This window comes from Fopius arisanus, unplaced genomic scaffold (assembly GCF_000806365.1).
Source record: "Fopius arisanus strain USDA-PBARC FA_bdor unplaced genomic scaffold, ASM80636v1 scaffold00088, whole genome shotgun sequence".
NCBI classification, from domain to species: domain Eukaryota; kingdom Metazoa; phylum Arthropoda; class Insecta; order Hymenoptera; family Braconidae; genus Fopius; species Fopius arisanus.
This window is the reverse complement of record NW_011887827.1, coordinates 443,589-458,439: the sequence shown is the minus strand read 5'-3', so window position 1 is coordinate 458,439 and position 14,851 is coordinate 443,589. Positions and strand designations below refer to the sequence as shown.

At 38.0% G+C, this 14,851-nt stretch overlaps 2 protein-coding genes across 2 annotated transcripts in view; both read right to left on the bottom strand.

Annotated features, from left to right (window-relative positions):
- Window positions 1-14,851, bottom strand: part of wb (wing blister) — a 72,577-nt gene that overhangs the window by 41,657 nt on the left and 16,069 nt on the right. Inside the window, exons 3-10 of the mRNA XM_011311440.1 lie at window positions 7,682-7,921; window positions 6,255-6,485; window positions 3,806-4,042; window positions 3,574-3,732; window positions 3,097-3,393; window positions 2,157-2,417; window positions 1,624-1,871; window positions 1,226-1,457 (exon numbers count right to left, since the gene is read on the bottom strand). Coding sequence (XP_011309742.1) covers window positions 1,226-1,457; window positions 1,624-1,871; window positions 2,157-2,417; window positions 3,097-3,393; window positions 3,574-3,732; window positions 3,806-4,042; window positions 6,255-6,485; window positions 7,682-7,696 — 1,680 coding nt within the window. The 5' untranslated portion in view covers window positions 7,697-7,921. The remainder of the gene's footprint in view (window positions 1-1,225; window positions 1,458-1,623; window positions 1,872-2,156; window positions 2,418-3,096; window positions 3,394-3,573; window positions 3,733-3,805; window positions 4,043-6,254; window positions 6,486-7,681; window positions 7,922-14,851) is intronic.
- LOC105270479 (uncharacterized) lies at window positions 11,299-11,934 on the bottom strand. Its single transcript, XM_011311439.1, has 4 exons — window positions 11,845-11,934; window positions 11,739-11,776; window positions 11,607-11,675; window positions 11,299-11,499 (listed from the first exon to the last, which is right to left on the bottom strand). Exons 1-4 carry the CDS (start codon window positions 11,900-11,902, stop codon window positions 11,323-11,325), a joined length of 342 nt encoding a protein of 113 aa, XP_011309741.1. The 5' UTR covers window positions 11,903-11,934; the 3' UTR covers window positions 11,299-11,322.

The window sequence follows — 14,851 nt, the reverse complement described above, 5'->3', positions numbered from 1 at the left end:
GAACATGAAAATCGAGGAGATATTCACTGAAATTGAAAAATTCGAAATTTTCAAAAATGTATCAGGGGAGCATGAAAATCGAGGAGGTATTCACTAAAATTGAAAAATTCGAAATTTTCAAAAATGTATCAGGGAAGCATGAAAATGCAAGAGGTATTCACTGAAATGTGAAAATTCGAAATTTTTGAAAAAGTATCAGGGGAGCATGAAAATGGAGGAGGTATTCACTGGAATTGAAAAATTCGAAATTTTCAAAAAAGTATCAGGGCAGCATGAAAATCGAGGAGGTTTTCACTGAAATTTGAAAATTCAAAATTTTTGAAAAATTATCACGGGAACATGAAAATTGAGGAGGTATTCACTGAAATTGAAAAATTCGAAATTTTCGAAAAAGTATCAGGGGAGCATGAAACTAACATTTACCGCACCGACTGGTCCCTTTGACAGCGGCACTACCACTGAGGCAGTTACCGCGTGGGCTGACGGGCGAGACCCCACCCCAGCGCTGCGTGTGGTGCCCCCTCTCTCTTGGGGTGGGGGACTACGATGGCGGTGGGGTCACTCAAACCCCCAGTACTGAGCCTCTACTTTAGTCAACCCCCTCTGATATATTGCGTCGAGTTGCACTCAATGAACTGATGGTAACGAAAGAGGAATCTGCGATCGATAGTGCAGAGAGCAGTACCAACTTTATCATCAATAGAAAATAATTTTCAATAAATTTCTTAAAGACAATGGACTCACAGAAAGACGGATTTATCTAATAGTCCTGGGCACTTCACTAAAAGTCTTATTTCACCTCTCCCGACCATCTACTATCGCTGAACGAATACCACGAGTGACTAATCCGCCGCTACACTTCTGTAGCTATTTAAATATGAATTAAATGTGACTCACTCATCGCGTCAACAGCCACAGCAAAAGGAAGGGGGGGTTCAAGGGATTTCAGGAACAACAGAGTTTACCGCAGGACTATTTATCGATATATTTCCCTCCTTGTTGTTTCTCTCTCTTCTTTCGTCTTGTTATTGACTAGTGAGCGGATAAGAATGGTTTTCATTCAAAGAAATTCACATTTCAATGATTTTTGTTTTTTTGGTCAACCTGAACTCATTTACCAAAATTATCACTGACTTAAAGAAAAACAGAGATTTTTTCACGCGAGTTGAATAAGTGAATGCAAATGAAGTCGTAAATGAAACCATTAGATAAATTGTGTACTTACTGTACATACACCCATAACAAGATCACAGGACCCAGCATGGCCATTGCAGTCACACTTGATGCACTCGTAATGATCCTGATGATCACTCCCATTTAAAATCACTTGGACATATCCCCAGGCACAATACTCGCAGGATAATCCCGCATATCCCTCGGGACACGTGCACTGCTCCACGAATGTTTCGACTCCCTCATTCGATTTTTCACCAATTGGTAGAACCACGGACACCAAGCTAAAAATTGAAAGAAAAAATACCAATAATAATAATGAGAGTGAAAAACGTTCGAAAATTGCAATGAATTTATTTTATAATTTATGCACGATTTATTATTTATAATTTATATTTGGTGGCGAAGATATTGAAAGAGTTGAAATAATAATTTTATCGATTAAATTACCTTCCCTCAGCCTGTTCCGAGTGGTACTGCGCCCTGATCATGACATATTCAACATCAGCAAGGACTCTCAACATCTGGGCCCTGGAAACAGGCCTCCCCACATACTCAGTCCTCCTGGGTCTCACTTGAATATTTTTCACTTCAGTCTCAATATGAAACCATCCTTCCTCTCGAAGCGGCACGGAAATCTCAGCCTCCTGACCACCGTATTGCTCCTCGCCATACGCTATTTTCATTCCATTCTTCCCCTGAACATTCAAAAACCCATCAATTCCCATTTTCTCCAGATCTAGTAATTATTTCCATCTAAAATCCCCGGAATGCCCTATATTTGCCACCATTTGGTGGTGTAAAAAAATATTCAACGACGAAATCTATTCTAGAGATTTGAAAAATAAAATGAACAATACGAGATAAATTTTAATGGAAAGTTTTGATGTGCTTGACCGAGTCGAAGATATTTTCTATTAATTTTCTATTTCCCCCTTGGTAATAATGAATTCCTCAGTGACAGCCAGTAAAACGATACTTACCACTAAAATGACGTTTGGCTCAGTGGTCGGTTTACCGCTTGTGTCACCACGCATGACAATCCATGTTACAGCATAAGTGAGATTACTCCCGTACGAAGACAGACGATTTCCGGCATAGATCTTGGGTGCTAGCCAAAATGGACTCTCATATTCAACCTCATAGGATGCAAGTGTCAGCCATCCGTTGTCTGGATCCAATCCGGGTACAATTGACCTCGACGCATTCACGTCTGTTACTAACCAGCCATCCAAACTGGATATCTACATCCATGCAAAATCATAAAAACCATTCCATTCAATTCAAGTCCCAATTATCCTGCTAATTATTTTCCTAATTCCCCTAAAATTAATGGTTTCACAAATTAATCCTGGAGAACTTGATAAAATAAGTTGTCACTACGATTGACTAATTATTCCATAATCGATTTATTATCGAGTGACAATTTGTCAAGAGTTAATTGTTAAAAGAGGTATCAGACGAAACTGGAATCGTTCATGGAGATCCGATAAATACGAGACCATTTCATTTGAATGTAAACGTCACATTTCCGTGGCTGGGGCGTTGATATTTATAATAATATGGGAAAAGATAGAGGACAAGGCGTCCACCCTCGTTTATACCGAGTATGCTATTACGTTGAGTCGTTCGTGCGACGTAATTACGGGTTATAAGAGGCCTCTCTCAATCGTTCCAAGGTATGAGCACAGTCACCAGTGCACCAACCTTATCCAGTTCATCTTCTAACGGATATCTACATGTCCCTGAATTATCGATCTACTCTTTTATCACTCTGGATTAAAAAAACCCTCCCTTCCCCTAGTCTCCTTCCACCCCCCGCGATCCCTGAACCCATTTTTAACAATAACTGAATAAACTGCGTGAATATTTTTTTTTACTTTTCGATCAGTGCAGCTATTCAAGAGTAATTACTAAACTTACGGTTTGGTAGACGAGTTTAGCAGCTCTGCAGTCAGTGGCCATGCCAAAACAATCGCACTTGAGACACCCCTCGAGATTATCTCGCGTCAGAGAAAAAAATCCGGGCTTGCAGTCATCACAGAGCTCCCCCTCGACATTTGCTTTGCACAAACAATCACCTTCGCAGTCGTGCGATGGTAGAATACCCCGTGGATCGCAGGGACAGGGCATGCAGTCAGGAAACTGACGATAACCCGCTGCACACTGGTCACATCTGAAGCCTGAGTAGCCTGGTTTACATTCGCAAGCACCTGCTACCTAAATTCACGAGTTCAAATATTTGTAGTGGAATTTACTCGTATTTCTTCGTATAATAAAATTAAAATTTTTTACTAGATTGAAAGTTCAATGGATTTTGAATTTAGATTTGGAATATTGAATGGTGGATTCAGTTGGAAATTTCAGGGAGTAAGAGGGAAATAGAGTAAAAATTCTTACTTTTCCTGGATAAGTCTCGTCGGGTGTACAAAATCCAGTGCTTCCCTTCATGTTGCAGTGATCGCAGGGTACACAGGGAGACGGATCGTCGATTGGTATTCCGTTAGGCCTGTAATACCCCACTTGACACTTTTCACAATTTATTCCCGTTGTGTGATCCTGCAACAGCCATGAATCAGCGAATCGATGTTGTAATTTTCAATTTAAAAGTACATCTAAACGATTGATTTACCGTGCAATTTATGCATACACCACCACCACGATACTTTCCCCGGATATCGAGGGACATTCGTCTCTCCGCTATCTCCGGATCGTAACGGCAGGAGCTAGCATGACCATTGCAATTGCATTTTTCACAATGAAAACCCTTGCCAGAGGTGCCTGGCTTCCAAGTTACTTGATTGAACATTGGACAACACTTGTCACATCTCTCTCCACATGTGTGACGCTCGCACTCGCATTCCTGATGCTGCAATATCCCAAATAAATTCAGTTCCACCATTAAACTGTAATTTGTATTTTCAATTGGATATGTTGAAAGATCGAGGGAGTGATTTACTCTGAGTTATAACCCCGTAATTAACAAAAATTACAAGTTGCATTGAATTTCGAATTTAATTCCTACGTTCGAGCTCACGATTATGAAAATGTTTCGATATCTCGAGAAGAGAAAGGCTGATAAATGACGAATGTTGTACGAGTTCTCATTGCCCCGGTGTCTCATTTCCGCCGGATGTCGACGATTCTATTGGATTGACGTCTCGGGGAATCAAAAATTATGTTGATTAGTAAAATAGGATTGTCTGCATCTAGTGCAATCATCACTGAGGTTTTCCCGTTGAAAAATATATTCTCGTTGAAAAAAATATTCTGGTTATTCGGAAGATCTGGGAAAGTTGATTTTTCAAAGAAACTTCTAGACAATAATTTTTTTGTAAATTAAATAAAGGTGTAAATAAATTGTAAAATTCTGTCTTTAAAGAGCAGATGTGATGAAAGAATGCGCGCCACAATTGAGACTGATAAACCAAACAATTACGAATGGGCATCGGACAATGGATGAGCACGGGGTGATGATGCACTAGGTGGATAGAGATAAGTCTTGTGGCGGGTCGTTTATAGGTGGCAATAAAATAACAACCGAGAATGGGTTGTCTCTCCTTATGTACCTTCGGTAACATCCTCTTCCCTCGTGTGCATTAAGCATAATGTATACGTTATGGGGAGAGCATTTTGCTACATATTGCGTGGTGCAACGCCTTTAGTGGACAATCATTATTTTTCCGCAGTTATCAGTTACTTTATGTGCAGCTTAACAATATCCAAATAAATTCAACAATTTGCATACCATTTTTTAAATGTTTGCAGTTTGAATTTTCAAAATTTCACACTTCTCCCGCCCCTAGGTTAAATTTGTCCAATAATTTGCAGCATTTTCAAATTTTCGTGATTTTTAAAATTTTTCACTTTTTTTAAACTTCAGAATTTCGCTAGGACGTCGTGGTGGCGGGTCGGTTTTATCTTGCAGGTCTTACCCCTACGATCACTCGAGATATTTCGAGATATTTCGAGATATTGCGAGTTCGATTGCTTTTCTCCTTTTTATATTAGAAAAATTCAACAAAATTTCTCAGGGGAATTGAGCCATTGGAAGACCACCGAATGTTCAAAATTCTTCAATGCGAAATTCCCCCAAAAACCATATATGATCTCCAATTCAATGTAATTCCGCAAAAAGCAAATGGCGCATCTCAACGGATTAAAATACTGGGCTCTTGCGTGAGTGAAGCGAGATGTAAGTGCCTGGTGAAAATAATTCTATTGAAATAAAATATGCCGGTGTCCCCTTTGATCTCTCTTTATCACCGAAAATATTTCACCGACTGGACATTAAACTTAAGATCGTGACCGACAGTCGAGCGAGAAATTTCGCAAGTGTGCATCACGACGGTACACACAAGGCGAAAGATAACTCCTGCACTTGGAAGTGCCCAACTATGGCAATGACCATATAAGTGAGCACGTGTGCACACGTGAACCACTGAGTCCCCTTAAAGTTATGGAGAAAGTATTTAATGGCTCTGGACAATGATAATTAATGGGCGCGTTAACTTCATGAAGATTCGAAAAAATATTTACGAATAAAACTCAATCAATGACCTTTTAACTACCAAATCAACTCATTCCGCAAACTTAACATTTTTTTTATCCACGCGAAATTACTTCAGGCACATATTTTTCATCGCTCACCATAAAAAATCCAATTTCCCTGAGGTTCCAAGATAATTAGAAAATTTTACGAATGATTTGATCTCTCAATAATGACGACCTCTCGCATAAAAAAAAAGAACGCTTTCTCCAAGAGAAAATATTCAATGAATTTTCTCCAAATGATAAAACTAATCTGAAAAATGTACTTCAGTCTAAATAAATTGCTCACTTATATTTTAACCCACATAAATTTTCTGAGAACTCGACTCCTTTTGTGCTGATAATTGATAGCTGATTAATCGAGTGATTAATCATTGGGGGAGATTGTACGATACTGTCATAAACGAGCAATATTGATGCACGAAAGATGTGAGAGGCGAGAGGAATGATGTGAAGGAGTTGGTGAATAAGAATGAAGTCATTGGAGATTTGAGTAATCAATCAGTGATGATGTTAAGTGGAATATTTACCCCATGTCGTGCGCTGTAACGGCAGCGGGATGCATGACCCGAGCACAAACATCTACCACCAATGCTGATCTCTTTTATCGAGTAGAATGCCCGTCGTCTGTCAGCCAAAGCACCACCGCCTCTCCTCAAACCCTGGAGGCTTATCCGTACATATCTGGCTTGAGTGAACTCCTGGAGTGTTTCACTGTGATTCTGACCACCCGGCCGACCACTCGTCAGTTGTATATGAATCTGCAATTGTTAATTATAGTCAATAATTAATTAATCATCATTAATTGTTAATCATTAATTTACAGTTGTTCCCTTAGTCACACGAAATTTCTGGGAAGCCTGAGAAAATTTTTTGGTTTTTCCCAATTAACTGAAATATTAAATTAAGTTGAATGCTTGTTGTTGATTGATTGGAACCAATCGAGCAATTGTGATTAATCATTATTTTTCGTTATTTTAGGGTGAGATGATGGAGAATAAAAATGGAATGGATGATACGCTTTCTCGAAATGATGAACCAAAAAAGGCGTTAATTGCGGGTCATTGCACAGGGAAAGGACACGATGATGGTAAAGGTAAAAGGGACGGGGGATTCAACGAGAGTGGAGGCTGAAATGGCAAAAAAGCAGAGAGATCCCTACATTCCGGCCATGTACGGCTGTAACTGGCGGCCCTTGTAAGGGATCTCACGTACCATGTGCACCCGATCCCCAGACAAAAGTGGAGGGAGAATCCTGACTTTTACTCCACTCTCGTGTTGAAGGAAGAAATATTTAAACTGCCACACAACTATCTCGAAAAATTTTCCATTATTTTTTTCATCGGGACAAAAATTGAGAGTAAAATTGTTATTGTTATTTCCAGGATTGTAAAAAAATGTAATAATTATTGGAATGAATTTAGTAATAATGTGTTATCTGTGCATTGGCTTCAGGAGGAGATGCAAATGTTTTTTGAGAAAACGATAATTTCTTGAGGAGAAATCGCCGGAAGTGTTTTCATTCACTGAATCCACAATCTCGGTAGCGATAACAACCGGCGCTAAAATCACGCTCGATAATCATCCAATCATGTAATTACACGCGTACCTCGTAAACCGGATGATAATTAATGATTGGGTTTGCTGGATATGCGAGAGGTGGAAGCGGCTTGTTTCAGTAAATGACGTTTTGACGGGAAAATTGTGAAAACATTCTATTAAATTTCATCATTACTAATATTAAAAAGTCATTTCGATTCTCAAAGGGTTTAATATTATTTTTATATCGAGTTCGAACAAAACGAAACGAACTCGAAAAAAAAAATAATATTGTGAGGGAAAGTTTGGAAAGAGCTTTTTGAGAGTCGAAGATTTATTTTTGAATAATGATTATTCGGTGGGAATATTGGGGGCGCGATATTTCATGGCCAAATTGGATTTTTAAATGGGTATTTACCTCGCCATTTTCCATGGGCGTTTGACGTGAATATATGCTGGTACATATGACCTCATCATCGGCGATGTAAATGGGCTTAGTGACAGGCGGAACAGAGTACCTGGACCAGCACTCCTCGTCGCTGGGTGCATGATACTGCCACGGACGAAATTCTTCACCGTCGACTGACCTCTCCAGGATCCACGCCGCGGGTCGCGGTGAATTCGCTGACTTCACAATTACGTTCTCAATTTGGTAAACCTGAAATTTTTCAAAACTCCATCATCAACAGTTCGTTCTGGACTTCAAGTTCACGTGCAGGGAAAAAAAATGGAAAAATACGTGTACGTTGTAAAATTGGGATTAAAAAATGGAGAATTGGTGATTTTCATGCGACAAAAAATGGTCGCCAGAATAATTGGATAATTTTGTCTGAAAAAATTGAGAGACAGGGCCCAATTCCTTAAATGGTGGTGAGCAGGGCACGCTCTCACGTATCTTTGGCCCGTGATCTGTCTTTATGACCGAAAGTGGGCGTCGTTTTCGCATGTGCACAAGACACCCAAGGATGAAACAACGCAATGGGAATTGAACTAAAAGAAATAAATAAAAAAATCATTCAGACAAAAGTAAGATGGGCTCGTTAATTCTTGGTTGTCGATTTCTCCAGTGGTTCGTCGATTCGCATCGAAGATTATCGAAGCAAAATGATCGTTTTGAGAGCACACACAAGACTTCCCCGATTGGTTTATAAATTTTTTCAGATAAAAATCGTGTGCCCGTTCAATTTATTTATTCTCTTTCTTCGAATTCATCTCGTGTATTTTTTAAGTGCATCGTATTTCATGGTACGTCATGAGAAGAAATTTTTCTCATTTTTTCTTTCGAGAGATAATGGCGAGTGGGATAATTCATATTTTCTCCACCCACGAGCAAATCATGGGAGGTTATTTTTTATCGGGAGATTAAAGTCGAATTGGAGGACTTGAACTTGAGCTTCGACTATTTTCGATTTTTGGGAATGATTAAATATTCCAAGAAGTTAAATTTCCAATGATTTCCAATGAAATTTTCGCGGAAATTGAACACGATAATTTCTCGGATTCATCCAACAATGAAAAATTAAAGGAAATCAATAGGAAATCGGGAATAATAATGTTTCCACTTAAGCTAGACTGCACTCGGTCATTTACCTTATCGGGCATTTAATCAGTGAGTAAAGCTCATGTCAAAGTATTATGAAGGAAGTGAGAGTTATGAATGGACTTGAGTGGAAGATCACGGACTTTGTGAATGTCGGCAGCTCTATCGCTAGTTTTGGCTCCACAGGTGGTTCGAGTGGTTCTGACCTCACCCCAGGGTTATCCCATACCATCGAGCATCCTCACGAATTAATTACCCCAGCAGGAAATGTCCCAGAGACCTGCAGGTACATTAATCCTGTCATTGGAATTTTTCAGCAATCCCTTTCTCAGTCTTTTAGAAATATCTGGGAAACCAATGGACTTGTCTCAAAGACCTGAGGACCTTTTTTGTAGCTCATAAAATTCTGTACAAAAATTTCCTTTCGTGTTTTTCTCTCGGTCAGGGGGTTTCGGAGATATTCGCGAAACTCCGCCAATTATCTATTTTAAAAAAACCGAAAATCGAAATAACTTCCAGAATTAACCGAAATAAATTGTTTATTGCAAGTTGTTAAATGTTCGTTGACATTTTTACAGTGAGAAAAAACCCGTTGAATTTTAAATGGAATAAAAAATCGTTTTTCTGGGAAGGGCTGATGAATTGGTCGTGAAATTGCAATTATTTATCAAACACCGCGATTGCGCGAAAATTATGGACCGGAAGTAATAGACCTGAGACAAACCGACGGAAATTGCGAAAAAAAAAACTGGGAATAAAGGAAAGGAAAACGATCCTGAGTTAAATATTTATGTGGTGCACACGTGTGGCCATTGTGAGGGCAGGTCGTGGACTAAACTCACTCGAGGAAGTTTAACATTTCGAGAAAAGAGAATAATGAAATAATAATAAAAGAATAAAAATGGAAGAACAGCTTGAACACCGGTGCAAAGGAAATGTGACAAGAGGCAATACTTTCACTGAGCTTTTAAGTAACTTGAGTGGAGTAAACATGAAATGTAGAGGCCCGATGACCAAGACCTTGACAGAAATACTCCCTGCACTGACCCCGGGACTTCATGGGACAACAATAATATACTAAAAATAATAACTAATAAAGATAATAAAAAATTATTCAATGAAGAGGTTATTTTTTATCTCAGTAGAAGACTGAAAATAAAATTTGAAATATCAAATAAAATTAAATAATTGAATAATAATTTGAAAAGTTTAATTAAATTGTAAGTATCCAAGACTGATTTTGAGGAAGAAAATAAAATGAACAATTAAAGTAGAAATTAGTGGAAATAGTATTAAATAAAATTAAATAAAATTAAATAAAATTTTCAGTCTTCGGGATTGGGTTTTTCCATGGCTGATGGTCTCGCTCCCACGATCGAGTCAACGGCGACGAGAAGTCGCCTGTACTCAGGTGAATGCATGCGTGTATACCATGTTAGGGATGCTTGCACCAGTGCATTAGCATCGAATGACAGAAATGGCTTTATAGCCCTCAGTGCAAGATGAAGAAAATCGATAATCGAGCTTAGAAAACTTGGTGATCGGTTAAACCGAATGTCTCCTTGTCTCACTTCCCTCCGGCTCATCACTAAATTTCTCACGAGAGGTTGTCTTTACCAAAAAAAAAAAAATTAAAAAAGCCTCGAGTGCAGACAAGAGGAGAGGAAAATTAATGGATTACTGGAAAGCAATTCTTCACTGGAGACTTGAATGCGTGATAAGAGTGAAAATCAGTATCCCACCATCTCTGATACTCAAACCCCATCTGAACTCGAGATGACATCGTCCTACGCACATTGTTCCCTCGACGAGGGTTTATCCACGATAATTTACAGCTCGAGGGTCAATTCAACGCAAAATACTATTTTATTTAACAATGAATTTTTAAATAAAACGCAAAGGGAGAACAAATTTCCGGATGGGGAAAATGATAGTCGCCTGGAGATGAATATTTTCTTTCAATTGCCCAGATTTTATGGATAAAAAATTGCAGAAAATTCAGTGATTTATTGCACTTCATCCAGATGAATGCAATTAACCCTCGGTCTGGTTTGTAATTGAAGGGAGGATTAATTACCACCGCACAAACGACCTATGACTAACGACTTTTGGTGGGCGATGAGGCTCATTTCAGAGAAGTCACGTGCCAAGAATTTTACATTTTTTTATTTCTCTCACTCCCCTTGCGCTATTTATTCTTAAAATCGGTAGCACTCGGTGGGTAGAACAATGTAAAATATCGTGTGAATTTCTTCTGACAAAAAATTCCGTAAAAATTATATATAATATATAAATAAAATAGTTGGTCATAAAAATAAAAATAACCAATTGCTCTTCTTGATAAATATCGTTCATAATTTATTATTGCGTAATCAATGATTCATAATATTGTTTAAAATTGGTGACACTAGATAAAAATTCATCAGGTTGAATTATCCCGCGTAGAACATCTCATTTCGTAGAGAATCGCCAGCTCTGGCACTTTCCATCCTTGCAAATCTACCAGAAAAAAAGAATCCTCATTTTTTATTCTGAAATAAAAAATATCGAACACTCCTGATTGTACTTACCATGCCTTTGTCACAGATTACATAATTTCTAGGTGTTCCAGGCATTTCTTTTACTACACCATTTGAAAGTTTGCATGGCAATTTAATAATGCAAATCAGATCACCAACGAGCTCGGGATCCTTCACCTGAAAATGCAAATTAAATTGTAGACCAATCAAAAATGCTGAAGACACTTTTATGATTTAATTGAACAATGTGATTTGTAAAAATAAATACTTTATACAAATATTACCATGTGTGCACCTTTATCTTTATAATGTAAACGACACATCTCGTCTGGTTTCAGCTGTCCCGGGAGGTACTGAAATAAATAATCCAATGGATTATTTAATAATTATTCCAAATTGATTAATTAGTCACTTACAGGGGGTTCTCCTATCGCCGGGGGTACGCCGGGAACAACTGAAATTACCAGAATAAGTGAATTCATGAACAAATTAAATTCAGAATGATAATTATGAATTACTTACGTTCTCCAGCAGTGACGACCAAGCTGGCGCAGAAAAGAATCAGATGAAGACACCACATGTTTTAATTACTGTCCTCTACCTTCCTAATACCTCGTCTACAAGAATATCTGGTATGACCTCTATTTATTCAATTACAAGTTGCCACGACTTGAAAAGAGGGAGTAGTCATAATTCATTGAGTCTCGGTATCGGAAAACTTTTTGATATCGCGACAAGTAATTATCCCACCGCTTCAATGGTAATAAATTATTCTGTCAAATAAATGACATTTTTTTATTTCAATCCTGCGATAGCAAGAGATTAAAGCCCGAGGATTCTCAGGTGAATGGAAATTCAAGAAAATCCGTAAGTCTCGATTAAACGAATTATTTAATTCTAACTGATCGGTTTAAATTCGTCAAGTCCCTCTCTCTCATATTTATTGATCAATTATTTTGTTGATTAATTAAAAATTCATGTTGATTCAATGAAATATGGAATGAAAATTCGTGTAGCAGGGGTAATCGTGAATTTATTAACCGCAGGGTCGTAGAGTGAGTCTGAAGTGATGATGGAGGGTACGAATGAAAAGTGATGGAAATGGCATTGAAAAATATGGGAGAAGCTCGTATTTGATGTGGTATTATGGGTTGCCCTTAGTTAAAAGGTACTTCTCCCAAGTGGTGGAGAGAGTGGTAGAGTTGAACGTGTACTGGCCATAAAGGGCTGGACCAGAGTCGGCACCGTGAGACTCTTAGCAAAGTGGAGCAACCGGATTGCACGTTGGCACATAGGGTGGGCAAGGGGGAACTTTGGCGTATCCTTCGCATTTTTTCAACCCTTTTTACTTTTATTACATCATTTTTTTTTATCATTTCTTTATTGTTAACTCACTCAGCCGAGCCAGCAATCCAGCCTCCACCTCATTTTTTCACTCCCATCGTCACGACTCCCTCCTTTCTAGGAAATTCATGTGACTTGTTCGATGAGTCACACACTATTGGAAAATTACATTTAACATTTCGATTTTTCACTCTCCTACTCCGGGTAAAAAAAATTGTAATCGTAATATTTTTTCCTAATTTTCAAAAAATTTCTGGTAAATTTTTCAAAAATTTTTACGAATATATATTTTTTTTAAACTTATACTGTTGTTTTCTTACTTTTCTGATTTTTCAATATTCCCACAAAATACGCCATCGAAACTACAAAAAAAATTTCCTATTCAAATTTTCTGAAAAATTTTCCACAAATTTTTTGAAAATTTGAAAAAAATATTTCGGTTACAATTTTTTTTACCCGAGTCTATCAACATTGTTAAATGGGTAACTTTTCCATACATCTTCGTTTGAACAACTGAAAAAATTAAAAAATCAATAATTAATCCCTTCTCATCCCCAATTGAAAGTGCAGATGACTGTGAGACTAAAATGAAGGATTGGATGATTATTTAAGACTTGTTATACTTACTTTGATTATACTTACTTTGATGTTCGGGTGGCGGGATTAAAAGAAAAAAAAAAGGCCAATCACTCGTGACACTGATTTTCTAACGAGGGTGAGATGAAACCCTCGGTATCGCCCACACACATCACTTGACAACATCCCAAGTCCTTCGTAACACGGGACACACGTGTTTACCGGTCGTTTAAAAATCCCTGACCATTCACAGCGTGCGTTCCCCCTGTCTGTTTAACAACAGGATTCACCGTGAGGATTTTCCATCTAACCATTCGCTCTTTGTATCATTCGCATATTCACCCACGCCATCCAATTCCATCCGCTGGATATTATTCGCGGGGCTAAATGTAACCCAGTACGAATTACGCAGACAAGACCCTTTCGTTATAACCCTCTCAGCATGAGCTCTCTCTGGATCCTTATATTGACTACTAACCGCCCACTAACATTGTTTTATTTTTTACATTGTATCCTCAAGTTTTTACTTTGTACCAGACAATATCATCGAAAATTACCGGACTAATAACTCCGGTTGAATAATTTATGTACGAATATTCAATCGAATTTTTCAATTAAAAATTCAAAATGACCAACAAGAAGAGGTACAGATAATAAAAACAATAAAAATTGTTGAATCATGAATTTCGGATGATTAAAAAGAGATGATTGAAAAGGTGAGTTGAATTATGTGAATTGTTCCGTAATTTTTACAGGGGAATTTTTCTATGGACTGTGGAAATTACACAATCACTGGGATGTTGTTGAAATTTTTGGTACTGGTTTTAAGTTATTTATTTGACGAGAAGAATCAAGTCCTTCGGCATTCGTTGGTGGGACAATTCGCTACGCGTTCTCGTAAATTTGATTCCCTACCATTCAGATGAATTCTGGTATTCACCGCATAGGGCGTGACGATTTTGACTATTTCAATTTATTTTCATTCTCTACTCTGAGGTTTGGACAAACGACTATTGGATGTTTGCCGACGTGTGGAGAAGTGAATTTACACCGGAAATAGTGTATACAGTGGATAATCAATGTGTTGAGACCACCCATGACACTTGGAGTCAGAACTTAATTATTTGCAGATGAGATCCTCTATTTTTTTCCTATTCAGCGGGATGGATAGGGAACGAGTTATTCAGAGCGGTGAATTCAGATAAATCACGAGAGAGAAGCCAAAACAATTTGTTTCTCTATTTGTCGAGAGTTTCGCGCCACTTTGCAGTGATATCCTGGTATGATAAGCTCTGCAAGTTGGCAGGTATTAATTGCAAGGTGGAATTTAATGTAATGCGAGACGACATAATCCGATTATCTCTCCTGGCACCTCCATTCCGATAAATTCACCGACAAAAAATTTAAATATCCCAAGTCAACCACAACGAGACAATTATAATAATTTGTGAATTGTGCGGAGACTCAAAACCCCGCGACTCTGAAATTTTAGTTATTGAAATAATTTTATTCTTCCAGATCTGTCACTTCGGAGGAATTCTAGAATTTTCAAGTTGAATAAAATTAGAAAAGAATAATTATCTCCCGATTTTCGTTGGAATATGAAAGC

Excerpts from the sequence above, each read along its gene's own strand:
- LOC105270479 (XM_011311439.1), bottom strand. The coding sequence starts at position 11,902 with ATGTGGTGTCTTCATCTGATTCTTTTCTGCGCCAGCTTGGTCGTCACT. Across the intron at positions 11,676-11,738 it reads CGGCGATAGGAGAACCCCCT|TACCTCCCGGGACAGCTGAA; the intron begins GTAAGTGACTAA and ends TATTTATTTCAG. Across the intron at positions 11,500-11,606 it reads AAGATAAAGGTGCACACATG|GTGAAGGATCCCGAGCTCGT; the intron begins GTAATATTTGTA and ends TTGCATTTTCAG.